Source organism: Nannospalax galili, unplaced genomic scaffold (genome assembly GCF_000622305.1).
Source record: "Nannospalax galili isolate Female #2095 unplaced genomic scaffold, S.galili_v1.0 scaffold648, whole genome shotgun sequence".
NCBI classification, from domain to species: Eukaryota; Metazoa; Chordata; class Mammalia; order Rodentia; family Spalacidae; genus Nannospalax; species Nannospalax galili.
Window position 1 is genome coordinate 2,849,257 of NW_008360311.1, and position 18,871 is coordinate 2,868,127.

An 18,871-nucleotide genomic window follows, 5' to 3' on the forward strand; every position below is an offset into this window, starting at 1 on the left:
TCTCCCCCCCCTTCTTTCTCCTCCCTTCTTCCCTTCCCAGCACACATCACTCTTCAGAGTCACTGGCACAGAATACTAGCATCTGGCCCTGCTGAGCAGCCCCTCAACTCCTTGTGACCCACTTCTCTGCTATCAGGGACAGGGTGAAAACTCAGGTTCAGCCGAGTGTATTAATCTGCTCTCTTCTGATGGAAGGAGGCAGATGGAAGACAGCAGTGGCTGGAATAATACAAGGGGCACAGCTTCAGGAAACAGGCAAGGCCTTACCTTGCTGTTGCCAAGAGACCAGTGTTCCTTTACAGGAAGCCCCAAACACAGGTCTGCTCACACAACCCAGCAAACACTATGGAAAGTGTGTCAGGGAACTGGATGCAGAGATGAAAGATCATTCTCGGCTAGGACCAGTGGCACAACTGTCAGCGGCAGCTCAGCACGCTGTTCCATGGCGACGGTGCTGGGGGTTAAGGGAAGTCAGCACTGAGGCTTGCATTTTCCTGAGACTGCAGGTGACATATAAGCTGACCGGGTGGTGCTTCAAAGTGTGTAGCTGGAGTAGGATCATCAAGATTCCTCAAGTCTTCAACCCTTGTCTTTCAGTAGAAAGTTAAAAAATCTAACACTGGGGTCCCCAGGTGCTTTACCATAGAGACACTCCCTCTAAGCATCTTTTTTTAACAGCATGATTAGCCTTGCAAATAAGCAAGACCTCAAAAAATTGGCAAAGACTCAAATTTGTTCCTCTCCACGGAAATCTTTAGTAAAAGGCGAAAGATTTATACGATCTGAAGAGAAACCAGAGTGTATGTGTAGTGCCTTTAGCTCTGGCTGCCACTAATGGCTGCTCCTGGTTCACTGTCGGTGACTCTCCAGCCCCAGGAGCTGCACACATTTCAACTTGTCTTTAAGCTAATATGCAAAGCCCTCATAGTTTGAGATGTTGTGTGAAATATGTATTTATCTGTATACATATTTTTAACTTGAAAGATTGTACTACCTGCAAGGTACTATGGGTATGCAAATGAGCAGTCTGACTCATTGGCTTGGGGATTCGGTGGATGCCTCCTGGGCCACCATTAGGGGGCGAAGCAGAGAGCTGGGTGCGAAGTCTGACTGGTTCAGCCACAGAAACTTGGTTTTATCCTTTTTTATGTTGGGACTTTGAGTATGATTGCTGCTGCTAAAATCCCTTTATGCTGAGATGATTTTAGGCTTTCAAGACCAGCAAATGGCATAATGGAGCCTGTGAATCTGTGCGGTGAACTGCATCGACTGAACTCTAAAACCTAGTCAGCTGATTTCAGTCAATACAGTGATGCTCTATGAGGACCAACAGTAATAGCATGCTGGAGTTCTGAAATAAAAATAAAGCCCAGTAGCCTGGCAGCTGTTGGTCCACCCGCCTCGCTGGTTTCCTTGCTGTTCAGGCACGCCCTTTGGAGTGTGTGCAGAGCTCTATGTAGCTCTATCATGTCTAGATCTGGAAACCAACACAATAGATCCACGGGCTCTGAGAACTGGTGCTGACTCTACACTAGTATAGTGTCCCGCTCTGTAGCCCAGGCTGCCCTCAAACTCAGAAAGTCATGCGCTAGCCCAGGCCAGCCTGGAGCTGACAGTCCTCCTGCCTCAGCCTGCCTAGTGCTGGGACTTGAAACGTCCACGCCCAACTTCAAACTGTTCTCCAAGTTTCCTGAGCAGAAGCCAAGCTCTCTAAGTGTAAGTGTTCATCTGTGGGGCTGTGGCTCCCGAAGGCCTGGAGTAGTTATTTTCTCCATATGAGAAACATACTGTTTCTTTGATATTCTGGAGACACGGTATAGGGGATGTGGGACTCTCTGGCGTCCTTTGTAGGGAGTCACAGGCTTGTGTAATTTGGCCCGTAGTCCTTCCACTGTGTTACATTCTTCTTTTGGATTTTTTGAGACACAGTCTCACGAAGCCCAGGCTGGCGTCAAATCTACTATATAGCTGAGGATGGCCTTGAACTCCTGATCCTCCTGCCTCTACTTCCTAGGTGCTGGGATTACAAGTGTGCGCCACCACGGCTGTCTTGAATTACATATTTTTGTTTGTGATTCCTAACTTGTGTATCAACCCTGTTCATTTCTTAACAACTCTTACCTCCAAAGTCCTTGGAGAAACATGGTGTTTTTCTAGTTTGAGAAATCTGGGGCAAGTATTGTGTGTGTGTGTGTGTGTGTGTGTGTGTGTCTTTGACTTCATGCTGGAATTTAAGATTTCTTTTTAGACATGTGATTTTGCTGTGGTTTGGATATGGCTGGAGTGGGTTAGAAGCTTGGTGCCCAGTGTGTTGGTGTTCATGTGGGGGAAGCTTTGAGAACGGACAGAGCAGTCCTAGTCAGCTTCAGTTGTCAACTTGGTACAGCCCAGAGTTGTCTGAGGGAGTCCAAGTTAGGGAATTGCCTCCATCAGACTGGCCTATGGCCATGTCTGTGAGGCATTTTCTTAATTAATTGATGTAGGATAGCCCAGCCCATCTGTAGGCGGTGCCATCCCTAGGCATGTGGGCCTGGGCTGTGTAAGAAACGCAGCTGACACCGGTAAACAGCGTTTACCGTGGTCTCTGCTTCAGCCGCTGCCTCCAGGTTCCCGCCCTGAGTTCCTGCCTTGGCTTCCCTCAATGATGGGCTGTGAGTGGTAAGCCAAATAAACCCTTTCCAGCCCAAGTTGGTTTTGGCATGGTGTTTAACCCAGCAACAGAAAGCCAGCCAGGACAGAAGCCTGCTGCAAGTTCATTAGGGGACGGTCCTTAGAAGGGAGTGACTTGGTTCCCTGTTTCTTCCTGGCATCTGACTTTGTCTTGTGATCTCTACCTTTAACAAATGTTCTTGCCTGACACCCTCTACCCTGAGGTTCTCATCAGAGCTGCTGTCAGGCCCTTCAACCTCCAAACTGGGAGCTAAATTGACCTCTTTTCTTTATAAAACACCCAGTCTCAGTGATTTCATTATAGTAACTAGTACAGACCTCTCTGTTAGCTTTAGGAATAAAAAGAGGCCTACGGACCAAATAAAGTGGGGAGGCAAATCCATCCATGTCAAACCAGGTGTATATAGTCCTGTATAGTCAGAGTTGTAGGAACTTGGAGGGTAGAGAGTTGTGGGGTTTAGGTTGGCAGTTGGGTCAAAGATATTAAAGGAAATTATTTGCATTAATTAGATTTAATTACCTCTTTTGTGTGTTTGTATGTGCACATGTGTGTGCTGGTGTACATGTGTGCATGTGTATGGAGACCAGAGATCAACCTTGGGTATCATCCTCAGTTGCAATCCACCTTGTTTTTTGAGGCAGGGTCTCACTTTTATCTGAACTCAGGATTTGGCTAGGTGGCCAGCAAGCCCCAGGATCCTCCTGGTTCCCCCACTCCTGTGCTGCGGTCTCAGGCATGTGTCGCCACGTCTGGCTTTCTTATGTGGGTTCTGGGGATCAGACTTAGCTCCTCAAGCTTGTGCAGTGTCGATACAAAAGCATGACTCTCGTGTCAAAGGGGAAAAGAGAGAGTTTATTCCAGAGCCAAATATGAGTGACCATGGCCCAGGAACACGGTGTTAGGTCACCCCAAATTTCACGTTCCTAGGTAGAAGCAGTTTCATGAAGTTTTATAGTAACAGAGCAAAGAGAGTCATAAATCAAGGCATTTTTCAAATACATTGGTGGAAACGTTACGTAGGCAGGTACAGCAAAGAAAGTTCGGCAGAAACACCAGAAAGTTGGTGGAAGCCGGGGTTTCGTTGTTAGTACATCCCCAAAGGTTTTTATCTTGTTAGTCCCAGATGTTAGATGAGACAGAGGGGAGCAGGGAGCGGCTAGTTAGGGCTAAAGTGGCCCAAGATGGATGGTAATTAGGCTCCGGACCTGCAGCACTTCAAACACTCCACAGTCACTGAATCTCTGGTCAGTTGGTAGCCTTGCGGAAGGGTCAGTTTGAAGATGCACTTTCTTTTTCTGGGAACTGTTATTCTCAACAGCAAGCACTTTACCAAATGAGCCAGTTAATTCGTCTTTATGAGAATGTCTCCTTTTTCTTCATCTTTCCTCTTCGGTCATCCCTGACCTAAGTTGCCCACCTGAGGTGGTGAGGGCACTGAGGGACAGATGGTGCAGGCTGGGTGCTGCTTGTGTCTGTCCTGTTGACACTGTCCCTGGCCTTGCAGTCTCATCTTCACCCATGCAGGTGGCACAGATGGTGTAGCAGAGGCTCAACTATACATAGTACCAAAGATGTTCTATCAGCGAGAGCATCTTGTCTTTAATGCTGGGAGAGATTATGGACTCTGAAATTGCGAGCACTAAGATGATATAGTTCAAATTATTTTAGAAATAGCAAAGCAACTGTTGAAAGAAAAAACTCTTCCAATATTGCTGAGTGAAGAATTAGCCCAGGTTTACCCAGAGTGTACCTCTCCTGTGCAGACTCCCTCCTTCCTTCCTTTAAACATTTTGTTCTTATTTTTTTATTTTTGAGATTTTTATACCTGAATGTCGTCTTTACATTATTCCCATCCCTCCCCAGTCCCCCAAGTCCTCCCATGTCCTCACGCCCTCTCAAGAGAGAAACAGGTGGGCATCCTGTGGAGGTCAGAGAACAACTTTTGGGAGTCGGTTCTCTGGGAACCCAGGTGGGTCTCAGAATGGAACTCAGGTCTGAGGCTTGGAGGCAAGCACCTTTACCTACTGAGTTGTCTCCCCAGCCTTGAAAAACAAATGCTTTATAATATGTGCAACTTGTAAAATTGCCTCTTAATTTTCAGGTACAAAAAATTGTATTTTCCTCTGATTCCAATCAAGTGAGGCCCAGAGTCCTTGTGGAGATAAAGATGCTCACTAGTGGTAGGCTCCGACTCACACAAGTAGGACAGAAAGCCCTGACTCTATCAAGGTGATGCGAAGGGCTCACTGGCCAGAATGCGTCACCTGCCCATGGGTGGTAATCAATGTTTATTCTCTCCCGCTCAGCTTGGCTGCAATGTCCACCTCTCACTCTCCTCAGGCTGTACCCTCCGAGTCCCCTCATGTCCACTCACGTGCCCTGTCCAGGACACTTCACAGACATGGAACCTCATAGATGTTCACACACAGAGTGCTCTGGACACGAGCTGATCCAGGGGAAGGGACGGGATGCAGACCTTACTGTTTCACTGCGAGTTTATATGAAGTTGGTTCATTTCTTTATCCAGTTACCATGCCAGCTGTAAATGACATGTTTAACACAGCTGATCCTAAGTAATTTTAAGAAGTGTCTAATCTATATTTCTCTTACTAGTGTCTGTGTATGAACTAGTTCATTACTTGTACTGTCTATGTGACCTTGGGTGCATGGATTGAAACCCTTTTACAAAATGGGGTAACAGCATAGGGCTTCATCCTGGAGGATCAGTGTTCACAAGATGCTAAGTTAGATGGAAAGGTACGTTGGGGAATGGAGGGAGACCAGCCAAGCTGGAGGGGACGGTTTGCATGGGCTGAGGATATTGTGGGGTTAGAAGCAGGTCAATGCTGTCTACAGAATCTGGATTCACAATAGCCTGCTTTTCCATTGTGTTACCAGCTGGAGCTTGAGTTCTGACCCGGGTTCGTACTACAGACCCTCTGCCAATGCTGTAACCTTCTGTTCTGCTCTACTAGGACCCCAGTGACTTTGAGTGGAACTTCTGGATGGAATGGGGGAAGCAGCGGCTGGCATGGCTCCTCCTTGGCCATGCGACCATGTCTCAGCTGGCCGCACTGCTTGCCAAGAAGGTATGATTCCCTGTGTTTGCTTCTAAGATCCTTTCTCCTTTGGGTTTTATGAAGAAGAGGGCTGAACTGGGAATGAGGAGATGGGAACCGGCTGGGGAGCCTGGGAGCAGTGACGGTCAATGTGACGCTTCAGATGAAGGCCACCTCTGTTTCATCCTGCATTGATGCCTCTGAGTTATCTGAACCATGAGTACAAAGGTTTCAGTGAAGTGACCAGTGTTTCGCTATGCTCATGCCTGACGGAGTGATCTAGTGATCTTGAATGCTGGGGAGAGTCTGTGTGGCCTCATAAGTGCAGAGGGGAGAGAATGGCTTCAGTTTTAAGAACTGGAGATGGAGCTTGGGGACAGAGCTGTCAGTGGAGTATTTGCTGTGCATGTATGAGGATCTGCGTTCCATCCCAGAATCCATGTAAGAAAAGCCAGGTACAGGGGCTGGAGAGATGGCTCAGTGGTTAAAAGCACTGGCTGCTCTTGCAGGGGACCTTGGTTCAGTTCCCAGTACCCACATGGTGGTTCACAACCATCTATACCTCCAGTTCCAGGGGATCTGACACCCTCCTCTGGCCTCCGAGGGCACCAGGCATGCATGCGGCGCACATGTATATATGCAAAAAGAGCACTCAATCACATAAAAATAATCTTTAAAAAAAAAAAAAGGCCAGGTGTGGTGGTGCTTGTAATATAAACACTGAGCACATGGAGACAGGCAGGTCCCTGGGACTCACTACCAGTGAGTCTGGCCTGCCGTGTAAGCCCCGGACCACTCTGAAACCCTGTCTCCAGAAACACGGTGGATGACTCCTGAGAGCAACATCTGAGGTTGAGGTTGGCCTCTGGCCTGCTACACGTGGGCATGAGCATACACAGGGACAGACGCACACACACACACGAGTGGAGGTGGGTTTAAGGTTGGGTTGAGCCATGTGCTCCACTGTGGTTGCTTTAGCTAGGGTTGTAGTGGTCCTTTGTCCCCACCTCAGCCTGGGACAAGGAATGTGGTAAGTGGATATTTGAACCAGGATTTCATAGGAAGCTGGGCTGCGGCTTTCACAGGGCTAGCTACCAAGGGGCCTGAGAGACTTCCAGGAGGATCCCTCCGTCCCCTCATGGAGATTCCCTACTACCAGTCTAATGTAGGAGAGCCAGTCTGTGCTTGGGAATCTACGAGGGAAGCCCACACACAATCAAACCGTCCAGGACCTCAGTGCAGGAGGCTTGATTCCTTTGGGAGGCCCGAGGACGCGGTAGCTCTGAAGGCTCTGGGAGGGAGAGACCAGGGCTGGCCAGGAAGAGGGGCTCCCTGGTTAGGGCTGTGCATCGAATGTAGGACGTTCTTCAGCTCCTTTCAGAGGGCTGTACTTTCTGATTCTGTTTCTGCGTTTGGAAGACAGGAATTCCTGACAGCATGCCCTGCCTCTTCCTCTTTAATATGTGTGGATTATCTTTCTCCACCCAAGTTGTCTCCCATCTTCTTAAGAGGCAAAAAATAAAGTATCAGATTTGAATCTATTTAAAAATTACATGTAATTTTCTGAATAGACTGAATAATGAATTATATATACTGGTTGTTGTCACTCCTAAGCAGGTGATGGACATATTTCTTTCTTTCCAAAAACCCCAGTTTAGGTTTTTTTTTTTTTTTTCCAAGTCTTTGGAATGTCTAGAAATTTTAAATTTAAAAAATTTTATTTAGTATAATTTTTTATTGTATGTGTATGAGTGTATGCCTGCATGTACGTAATTGCACCCATGTTGTGTGATGCTCTTGGAGGTCAGAAGAGGGTGTCGGATCCCCTGGAACTGGAGTTATGGATGGTTGTTAGCTGCCATGTGAGTGCTGGGAATTGAACCTGAGTCTTCTGCGAGAGCAGCCAGTACTCTTAACCACTGAGCCATCTCTCCAGCCCCCCAAATTTAACATTTTTATTTCTTCTCTATGGGCTTTCATGTATGGGCGTCTGTCTGTAGTAAGTGACCTCCCACCCCTAAAGTTAGGAAGAACATGTTGAATCTCATTAATAATCAGACCAATGGGGCTGAAGCGATGCTCAGTGCTTGCTGCACAGTCATGAGGACTGGAGTCCAACCCCAGCGCCCATGTGAGACAAGCGGGGTGTCTGCAACCACTGCTGTAACTCTGCTCTGAGGGATCCAAGGCCCTCATCTGGCATCTGTGTGCACCTGCTACTCATTGTGCATATATCCACACAGATGCAGACACACCTAAATAAAAGAACCAAACGCACACACCTGAGAGCCACTGTATGCTGTCCTTTCATCCTTTTCAGTTTGGCAAAAATAAGACTATAATCCCTGAAGATGCTGAGATGGAGATGGCCAGCCAGCCTCATTTTGAGAGGGAGGAGTGTGTGCTGGTCAGCTCCTCTGCAGTGCGACTGTGGTTACACCAGAGCCTTTGCCCACAGATACCTGTGCAAATCCCGACATACCCACTGCAGGTGTTCTTCTGCCAGTCAAGGGACCTGTGCCTGATGCTATTTGCAGTGGTGCATGTGATATGAAGATCCAGACGCAATCTGGGTGTCCATCATGGCGAAATGGATGACTTGTAGAGAATTCGTCATGAGCTAGAATGAAGTATATTGTCAGCACTGAGGAATTTGTGGTTGGTGATGGTGAACTAACAAGTCAAGTTACAGAGTAGATCAGCTAGGATTCCATTCATCAGAAGCTCAGAAACATGCACTAATGGGAGCATTTGCTGTGGGAAGATGCAGTGTAAATAGCTGTTGTAGTTTGGATAGAGCTGGAATGTGACCCCAAAGGCCCATGTGTTGGATGGTTGGCCCCTGTGGCGATGTCCCTTGATTCAGTCTGCTTGAAGCTTTTAGCTAAGGCGCCTTCTTTCTGGGGAGGCTATGAACACTTAGAATCCACAGAGGATTGATTAGAGGAGCCCCCAAAGGTGTCAGAATCCACAGGTGCCCAAGTCCCTGATATGTTTTTAAAAAAATAACATTTATTTATTTATTATATATATGTATGTATGTGTATGCCCATGCCAGAGTGCATGTGTGGAGAATGGAGGTCAACTCTTCAGCGTTGGGTCTTTCCTCTACCACACAGAACCTGGAGACTGAACTCAGGTCATCAGGCCCGCCACTGGCTCCCAAGTCCCTGATATAAAGTGGTAGAGTATTTTCATACAACCTATACACACCCTCCCAGAGTCATTACATTACCTCTGGATTACTTAACAACACCTAGCACAATGCAGATGCCAGATAGTTGTGATACTGTATTGTTTAGGGGATAACAAAGGAAAAAAGCCTGTACTTTGTTTTTAATTATTGGCAGACCTCTGCCCTTTGGTAGGATAAGGTTGAAATCTCAGCAGACCACCAGAGAGTGCCTGTTCAGCCTCCCTCTGGCATAGGGGCTGAGAACTCAGGGGACTGCCTGAGAATACCTAGATCCTGTCTCCACATGGTGATAAGAGTTATGCAGTTTGGGAGTCTTTTAGATAGACCCACTGAAGGGGTGCTCCAATTGACACACCCTGCATCCCTGTTCAGCATGGAAGAAGCCAGAGCGGTCTGCATTCCTATTCCCTATTGGCAATTTGGGTAACCTCTTCAGAGGATGACGTGATAAGAATAGGAGGTAGGAATTGGCTAGGCAGTTAGGGTAAAAAGACCCCAAAGAAAAGTAGCCAGTTTCTTGGCTAAAAGTCAAAATGTCCTTGGGCCTGTTAGCAACATACTCTGTTTCAAAGGCCAAAAATGTTGAAAGTATTTGGGAGCTTTAATCTAATCCCTAAAAGATTTTAGGGTTACCTCTTCAGTGGGGGGAATGTTAGAGTAGCCAAAAGCCCCATTTGAAAAAAAATGAGTACACGAAGTTGTCAGCAAAAAGTGATGGGGAGATATGGGAGGAGTTGGAGGGGAGGGAGTGGGCATGGATTTGATCAAAACACCTTATATGCATGTATGAAATTCTCAATAATTTTTTTTAAGGTTAAAAACATAATATTATCAAGGCTGGTTGAGACCGCAGGTGTGGAAGGTGCACCTGGAGAGGTTAACGCACTGTGTGAGTTGCAGCTTTGGCACTTTCAAGGCCTGTGAATTGTGGAGTCACTTCCTGCCCCTGAGCCTGTCCTCAGCTGTGCCATGGGGCTGCTGGCTTTGTGGGACTCCGGGGAGAGGCCAAGAAGCAGTATTTTTCAAGGCTCTGTTTGCAGGTGGGCAGAGCCGGGTTCCTCTGGCAGCTGCTGTGTCTGCTCCTGGGAGTTCCCATGGTGGTTTTACGACGGGAGCTGCTGAGGGCCGGGGCTGTAGCTCAGAGGCAGAGCTCCATCTTTGCCTAACATGTGAGGCTCTGGATGCAATCTCTTACACTGGAGAAAAAGAAAGGATGTTACTATCTTGGGATTCCACAGTCTTAAAGGGCTGAGGTGGTGTCTGATCCTGTGACCATTTCTAAACTGGGTTCAACTGCTCTGAGTGGGATGTTAGAGATGAGCACAGTGCTGACTGGTCACTGTGCCATACCTGGTGTGGTGGCAGCTATGTCAGCGGCAGCAAGTCCATGGTGCAAGGATTGGGCTGTGCTGGCCGTTCTGGAGTGAGAGAGGGCCTCTGAGGAGGTGGTTGTGGAGCTCTGGCTAGAGGAAGCAGACCTCCCTTGTCTGACTTCCTGTCTGACTCTGCCAGGCCGGGAGTCCAGGTGGTTGCGGCTGGTCTTCTGCAGAGCATGCCTCACCCAATGCTGGGGCGGTGGGCTTTGTGTTTTTCTTGGAAGGAGGCAGAGTGAGCGCTGAGTCAGCTTGCTGTGTCCTCACCCCTATGACCACAGGCTATATCTGCTCGCGGCTGGGCCACAGTGCTTCTTTGACTGAGTTGCTTGGCTCTTCTGTAAGTCTGGACCTCAGCCTTGGCCTCCACTTCTGCCCGTCACCACCATGGCCTTCTTTAGGGGGTTGTTTTTGGTACTTTTTCAGGGTGGAAGATTTGAAGTCTTCTACTTTGCTGTCCCCTGAGGCATGGTAAACCCAGGGCAGGGCAGTAGAGGACAGACATGTTAGCCTTCCGGCCACAGCCCTGATCCCTGAAGAATGCTTCCAACCTCAGTCCAGGATGGAAGCTCAGTCTTTCCTTTGCTGGTCACCTCCTCCCAATAAAAGCCAGGCTACTTTTAAAAGCTAGGCTACTTTTAAGAGCCTCCCCTTCTTCCCCCTTCTCCCCAACCCCCCACTTCTTTTATCAGGACAAATAAAGCTCTCCACTGCGCTCTTTGGCTGAGGTTAAATGCCTTTCCTCTAGGCCGGACCCCTCTGGGTTTTATCCAGGCTCCATGAGGAACCCGTGGAGGCTGATTGATGCTCAGCTGTGGCTGAGGGTCTGTTGTGATTGGACTGCCTGTGGGATGGGTCACAGTTGCCTCTTCTCTCAATGCCTCTGTGGCTTCACCACCACCTGAAACACCATGTTCTCTGCCCTCAGAACTAAAAATACCCCTGCTGGGTTTTTGAGAAGGCCAGCCTGGTGTGGGGCTCTGGTGGGTGCTGCTGTGGAGGCTGATTGATGCTCAGCTGTGGCTGAGGGTCTGTTATGATTGGACTGCCTGTGGGATGGGTCACAGTTTCCTCTTTTCTCAATGCCTCTGTGGCTTCACCACCACCTGAAACACCATGTTCTCTGCCCTCAGAACTAAAAATACCCCTGCTGGGTTTTTGAGAAGGCCAGCCTGGTGTGGGGCTCTGGTGGGTGCTGCCTTCTTCCTGGAGCCCTGACTGGAGAAGCCACGTGGTTAGCCCCGGTCTGATGGATGCTCAGTTCCTTGCTGTAGAGTATGCTCAAGGCCTGGTCCCCCGGGGGTGGCTCTGGATGGTGAGCAGCTGTGACTTCTAACAGAGGAGTGGATCTACACGACAGAAGCTCATGCATTGATGGTTTTCTGAAACCCACCTCCTTTCCCTCCATCAGTGCCTGTCTAAGGAGGTAAAATCCCCTTGACAGGCTCCACCAACCTGCTCTCCGGAAGAGCTGGCTGGAGTGCAGCTGTCTGGACTCTAAGATATCTGTTTTCATTTCTCAGTTTTTCAAACAGTGCTTCACTGAGAGATTTCTTGGATGACACTGTTGCCAACTGGAATCCTGACCAAAACATTATGCTCTCACTCGTCTGTTTTCATTTCTCAGTTTTTCAAACAGTGCTTCACTGAGAGATTTCTTTGATGACACTGTTGCCAACTGGAATCCTGACCAAAACATTATGCTCTCACTCTGAATCGCAGACATAGCTAAAAGTACCGGTATGTGAGGCACATCTGGTTACCGCTGGCTGCCCGCAGCACCAAGGCTAAGCTTGAAGCAGACACAGCGGTGGTGTGGGAAAGGCCATCGCTAGCCAGTGTTTCCTGAGGCTGGGTTCTGACTCCCTGCCAAGGAGGTTTGAAGAACGTAGATTTCAAAAGAAAGAAGGGGGTGCCAGAGAGCTTCTGTTATCAACTTGACACACCTGGGTGGAGGGAGCCTCAATTGAGGAGGAATTGCCTCCATTGGACTGGCCTTTCTTGATTGTTCAGTGATGTGGAAGGGTCCAGCCTACTGTGGGCCTGGGTTGTATAAGAAAGCAGGCTGAGCACAGGCCACGGGACCAAGCCAGTAAGCAGCGTTCCTCCATGGCCTGTGCTCCAGCTCCTGCCTTGGCTTCCGTTGATGGACTGTGAGCTGTAAGCCAAATAAACCCTTTCCTCCCCAAGTTGGTCTTGGTCAGTGTTTTGTTTTAAATCACAGCAATAGGAAGAAACTAGAACAGAGGGCCAGTGTGTAGCCTTGTTGTGGGGGCACTGAGTCTCACCTGGACACTGGGCTGGCTCAGTTGGTTAGTGTCACACTCAGTGTGACATGGATGTCAGACAGTGGGTTTTGTTAGAGGTGTTATTGAATACTGTGCCTGTCTGCTGTACGCCGTGGAGGGAAACAGGTTGCAGGTCACGAGTCAGGAAATGGCTTACCTTATTCACGTTGGCAGGGAAGCCTTTTTATTAAGGGGTAGAAGTGGAGGTTTGCAAGCTGGCAGGTTTTCACATTAGTGAATTACAAAGCCCAGCATTTAAAAAAATATATTTTATTATTTTTATTTTATGTGTATGAATGTATTGCCTGCATGTAGGTAAGTGCACCCATGTTATGCAATGCCCCTGGAACTGGAGTTACAGACAGTTGTTAGCTGCCATGTAGGTGCTGGGATTCGAACTCTGGTCTTCTGCAAGAACAACCAGTGTTCTTAACTGCTGAGCCATCTCTCCAGCCCCAAAGCCCAGCATTTTAAAAATAAATCAAGGTTCTTGGCATCTGAGGAATGACATCCAAGGCTGACCACTGGTTTCCAAACATATCTGCATATATACCCACAAACATGTATGCACACCCACAAACATGCATGCACACTTATACACATACACAAAAAAATTATATAAAAGTTGTATTTGATTAAAATGTAAATTAGAAACACCATAGTTCAACATTGAGATTGGGGTTTTTTGGTTCACTGTTTTGGGTTAGTGAGTGAGTGGGTGTCACCCAGGGGGCACTGCAGGCCTGAGGCAGTGGACTCTGGATCCTCCGGCCAGTCTAGTGACAGGTCAGACATGCTTTGGAATAAAGTATGATGTGTGTCATGTATTTTTAAAAAGTTTTAATGTTTCTGTCCCGGTTCATGTGACAGGCATTGTACTGACACATTTCTAAGAGATCAACGCTTGGTCCACACGTTTGCACATCTGTGGTGGAGATGGGCAGAGCCTTAGGCTCTGCATATGAACTGACCTTTATAACCTTGGAGTCGTCCCTGCTGCTGCCCAGAGCCTGATGGCAACACCTCTCTGCACCGCTGTCTACTTCCAGTGCTCAGCCTGTGTGTGGGAGGGGTGAGGTCAGTTCAGGGCTGGCCGTGCTGTATTTCTGTTGGAATGGGGTGGGTCTGGGATTTCAAAGGTCTTTTAATATTTGGAATGTGAAAATCAGTACTTTAGTGGAATTCCAGTTTATACGATGGTTTTGTGTAGGTGGAGCGTTGCGTTGCTCAGTCTGCTCAGTGGGGAGGGTGTTGGGGCTCGAGGTCAGTGGAAACTTGTTCCTGTCCCATCTCGGGACAGGACCCAATGTTGTCCACCCACAGAAAGGGACCGAAAATGTGGGGCACGTTTGTCTGCATACAAGGCAGCTGTTAAACCCATTGCAGGCTCCTCAGAGCATCTGGGTTTGCACAGTGCTATTAAGTATTTCCGGAAGGTTCTTTCAGGTTTTTCCAAGTTGGAACAGCTTCCGTCTGTGGTAGTTTCAGATGAATCCCAGCAAACAGGCTTTTTCCATGCAGATCAAATAGCACTTAATAAAAGTAACTGTGGACGCATATGTGTGTAGACGTGTGTGTGTAATCCCAACAGTACACACTGTAGGTCATGTTGAAAAAGAGCCTTTCTTTTCATTATTAAAACCATGTCTTAAAATACTCTTAAGCAACCTTGTTTCTGAAAATTGGACCCTGCCCAGAAGTGAGAGGAAAATTTTGAAGCAAATTTATGTGGCTGTTTTCTGTGGGTAGGATGGAAAAACTGTAAAAATGAACTTCAGATTACTCTTGTTTTCTCGGAGCTGAAAAGCAGCTTGACCCAGTCTTACATTTAAAATGTTCTCTTGAGCTAGAGAGTAGGTCTGGGGAGGAAGAACACTCTGGAACAGCGTAGAAGAATTAACACCAGGGGTCTGCTGCTCAAATCCAGTCTCTCTGCCTCTGACTCTCTTTCTATCTCTGTCTCACTCTTTCTCTGCCTCTCTGTCTCTGACTCTCCCTGTCTCTCTCTTTCTCTCTCTCTGCCTCTCTACCTTTCTTGCAGATCTGGAGATGGTGCCTGGGATCTGGCATGTGTTAGGTCATCGCTGTGTCACTGAGTTATGCACCTTAGTCCTGTTTCCACTTTCTATTTTTAGACAGGGTCTCGCTAAGTGCCCAAGCAGGCCTTCAACTTGTGACCCTTCTGCCTCAGCCTCCTGAGTTGGAGCAATATTCTGATTCTCTTAAAATAGGAGTAATGTGTCCCCTAGATAAAGCCCTCACCATGACAAAAAGCTGGGAAGATACGAATTTTCTGTGACATAAATTTGACTGCAAACAGTACGCTCCAGTGTCCACTCTTTTAGCCTCTGTGGGCCACACTGTCATCTATGAGGTGCATGCTTGAGGACCGGGCAATTGAGTTGTTTTTTTAAAGATTTTCCCGATTTCATGATCTTCTCAGTAAGTTGTGATTTTGCTTTCATTGCTATCTTGGCTGAATGTGAACAGGTTGGACAATCCAAAGAGACGTAATTAGATATCTGAGTTTAAGTCGGAGGCATCAGACAGCTTTGTTGTGGACAGCCCCATTCGCTAAGGTTCCTCAGAAGGGTGTGCTGAACTTGTTCTCACCTTTGCCTCTGAGGAGAGCCTGAGAGTGTGGGAACACGGTCTCTCAGGTGGTGGTTTCCTACATGTGTGTCAATTCAAAAGTCAGTTGTTGGGACTGGAGAGAGGGCTCATCGGTTAGAGCACTGACCGTTCTTCCAGAGGACCAGGGTTCAGTTCTTAGCCCGGACATGGCAGGCTAACAACCATCCGTAACTCCAGTTCCAGGGGATCTGATGCCCACTTCTGGCCTCTGCAGGCACAGCATGCATGCAGTGCCCCTACATACATGCAGACAAAACACTCATAGCCATAAAATAACAAAAATAAAGTCACCTGCTGTGGGATCTAGTGTCTGGAGGCTTTGACTGGAGGCAGGGGAGTGATTGTTTCTGGGTGCATGTGGCAGCTGGAGACCAGCACTTGGTTGCTGGTCGCTGAGCCATATTCATGCCCTCATCTCTGTCCCTCCCTCTGGGCCACCCTTCCACAGCACAGACCCTGGATTCTCACGGTCTATGGAGTATGGGCCTGCTGGTGCGTGCTGGGGACCCCAGGCGTGGCCATGGTCTTTCTCCACGCTGCCGTTGCCTTCTGCGTGGCCCAGTTCCGGTCGCTGGTCCTGTCCTGGCTGTGTTCTCTCATCCTGCTTTTCACGCTGAGGCTGCACGATGTGGAGGAAGTTAAGGTAAGGGTCTAAGTCTTACATGTCTAATCCCGGGGAAGGGAGGGAGACGGGAAGGGGAAGCGGAAAGGAAAGGGGGGGAAAGGAAGGGGCGGGGCGGGGAAGACGGGAAGAATGCAGGAAGGGGGGAGGGGAGGGCTCCTGGGCTTCCATCCAGTAGCTGCCTAGGTTTTCATGCACAGAACCCTAGGGCCTCGACGGAGCTCCACCTGGTGGCCACGCAGGGATGGGGACTGTGATGTGTCGATGCGTGGGAACTCAGCTGTGTTCTGCAAGCCATCTTGTCCTGGTTTGTATCTAAGCCCGGTGAGGTTGCCCAGGATCCACCTTTTCTCCAAGTTTGGGTAGGCACGGAGGATGCCAGATGTCACAGGATCCGAGAGTTAGAAACAAAACTGAGGGCTGGAGAGATGGCTCAGCAGTTAAGCGCACTGGCTGCACTTGCAGAGGACCCAAGTGTGGTTCCTAACACACACACCAGGCGGCTCACAACTACCTGTGACTCCAGAGGATCTGACACCCTGTTCTGGCCCCTGCTGGCACCTTCACTCACATGTACGTATCCACACAGACTCACACACACAAATATCATTTTTAAAAAGAAGCAAAGGTGGAAGAAGGGCGCCAGCCCCTCAGTGCCTGCTTACACACGTGTCAGTCCTCCACAGTTTTTAGGGATGGTCCCACTCACCTTATGTCACACAACGGCCTCGACAGAGACGTGTTTTTATTTGTCTTAGCTGATAAGAAGCTGATTATCTACTCCTGTGGCTAATCATGGAAGCTCTTTGTATAGAAAGTGAAAACAATGGGCTTTGCCCTAAGGTCCCAGACCAAGCCTCCACAGTGTGCCAGAGGATGGCGTGAGTTGTCTGTGTTGATGAAGGTGGGCATTGGGCCCCTGGCGTTCTCTGTGGCTGTTCTCTGTATCAGTACGTTTTCCTGTATAGGAATCTGCCTTCCTAGCTTTCTTTCGGTCATCGTGGCCCTGGTTTTTTTTTTTCCTACTCATGGACTAGGTTTGGCCTGGGGGACTGCTGGGTGATGTAGTAGGAGCTTGGTGTTCAGGACTGAGGTGACCACACCGTTAGTGACTCCCCCAGTACTAGCCTTTCCGCTTCTTGCCAGATATCCCCACATACGTGTGCCTGGTAGTGCACAGCATGCCCTGGACAGCCCTGGATCATCTGTGCCGCCCTTGGTAACCTGGAGGACCCAGGTGTGCTGTGCACACGCGGGCCGTGTGGGACCCTGCAGGCTGTGGCTTCCCTGTCTCACCCTGTGTTGACTGCATCCTTCATGTCTACGAGCCAGAGTATCAGGCTTGGGACCCAGGACGGATGCCAGGGAAGCTATCAGATCTGCAGAACGGGTGTGGCCCTCTCCAGGGAGCTCTCAGGGATGGGAAGTGTCCTCAGGGGAGAAAGGCGTCCACGGCCCCAGCATCAGAGCCCTTCGGTCTCGGGACCAGTGTACTCTGACAACAGCTAGCCTGAGAGATTCCTGGCTCAAAACATTTGGGCCTTTTGCCCAGGGCAGGACTCACGGGTTTCCACCCTCGTCCTCTGGTGCTGCAGTCAGGTTCTCGGGTGCTGTCTGCTGTGGAGAGCTGGGTGAATCTGTTCCCTTTTCTTGTATGTTTTTACCTCGTCTCTTTAAGCAATGAACTTCCTGGTTCAGCCTTCTGAGTGCGGCGATTACAAGCCTGTGCACCACACCTGGCCAAAGCTTCTGAAAGCTGTTCTGTGTTCTTTACACAGACCCCTTCCCGGCTCCTGCTGGCTGACTTCCCTTTCTACAAGTCCTTGGGCGGATGGTATGGGCTCTGTGTTAGCTGAGGTCTTCTGGTGCCCACTTTCTGTCTGATATCCGTTGGGCAGGATCAGGTGGTTAGTGCGCTAGGCCTTGAGACTGACGTATGGACTCTTTCAGGGCAAGAGCACTGCCCTCAGGCCCCTCAGTTTAGGAACCATGGAGGCTGGGTTCTCTGTGGGTTCCCACGGGTTGCATGTGTCTGTGAGGATGATCCATGTTTGGAGGGAGGACGGACATATCTAAGTAGGATGTATAAGGGGCTGTGGAATTAACCTAGGCGCTTGCAGTGGACTCCGCAGATCAAACCAGCGCCACTGAGCTGCCTTTGGTTTTAGAAGGCCTGTGGCCCATTAATTAATTAAGCTGTCAACAGTTTCCAGTTAAGCCACAGCCAATCACTGCTTGGTTAGGCTGCAGCCAGTTACGCTGATTTCTATCTGACCTGCTACTGATGGGCCAATTATCGCTTTGCCTTCTTTGTTAAAATAAACTCTACCATAGTCAATGGGTCCAAGGACTTTCTTTTCAACAGTGCTACACAGAGCTCCATGGACCTGGCCACCTAGGGCCACTGTGTCAAGGGCAGCAGCACTCTGAACCATCTACGATGCCAGTCTGTTCTGTGGCTCTTTCACGGCTTCCCGTCATCTCAACGTTTCTTGCGCAGAAAATCTTGTGGAGTTTTGATATTCTTGCTTTAGCCGCTGTGGGACTGGAACCCTGGAGATGTTCATTAGTTCATTCATTCATCCATTCATTCATTCATTCATTCATTCATTCATTTGTTCATGGATCCATCCATCCATTCATTCATTAGTTCATTCATTCATTCATTCGTCTGTTCATCTCATCCATTCATGAAACCTTTCTTCCATTCATCTACCCATTCCCTCATTCATTCACTCACTGACTGTGCTGGATAGCTTTAGTGTCAACTTGACACACCTGGGTTGAGGGAGCCTCAATCGGGAAATTACCTCTATTGGACTGGCCTGTGGCCATGTCTGAGGGGCATCTTCTTGATGAGTGGTGTGGGAGGGCCCAGCCCACTGTGGGTGGTGCCACCCCTGGGCAGGTGGGCCTGTGTTGCATAAGAAAGCAGGCTGAGCAGGGGCCAGGGGAGCAAGCCTGTAAGCAGCGTTCCTCCATGGCCTGTGCTCCAGCTCCTGCCTCCAGGTTCCTGCCCTGAGTTCCT

General features: G+C 48.9%; 1 protein-coding gene and 1 non-coding gene across 3 annotated transcripts in view; one reads left to right on the top strand and one right to left on the bottom strand.

Moving 5' to 3' along the window:
• The window catches only part of Hhat (hedgehog acyltransferase), a 351,875-nt gene that overhangs the window by 47,694 nt on the left and 285,310 nt on the right, over positions 1-18,871 (top strand). For both annotated transcript variants that reach the window (XM_029559467.1, XM_029559466.1), the window contains exons 4-5: positions 5,647-5,760; positions 15,670-15,864. In XM_029559467.1, the coding sequence (XP_029415327.1) occupies positions 5,647-5,760; positions 15,670-15,864 (309 nt within the window). The remainder of the gene's footprint in view (positions 1-5,646; positions 5,761-15,669; positions 15,865-18,871) is intronic.
• LOC115068703 lies at positions 687-802 on the bottom strand. The gene has a single exon (XR_003848050.1). It is a non-coding gene; the product is annotated as a U5 spliceosomal RNA (small nuclear RNA).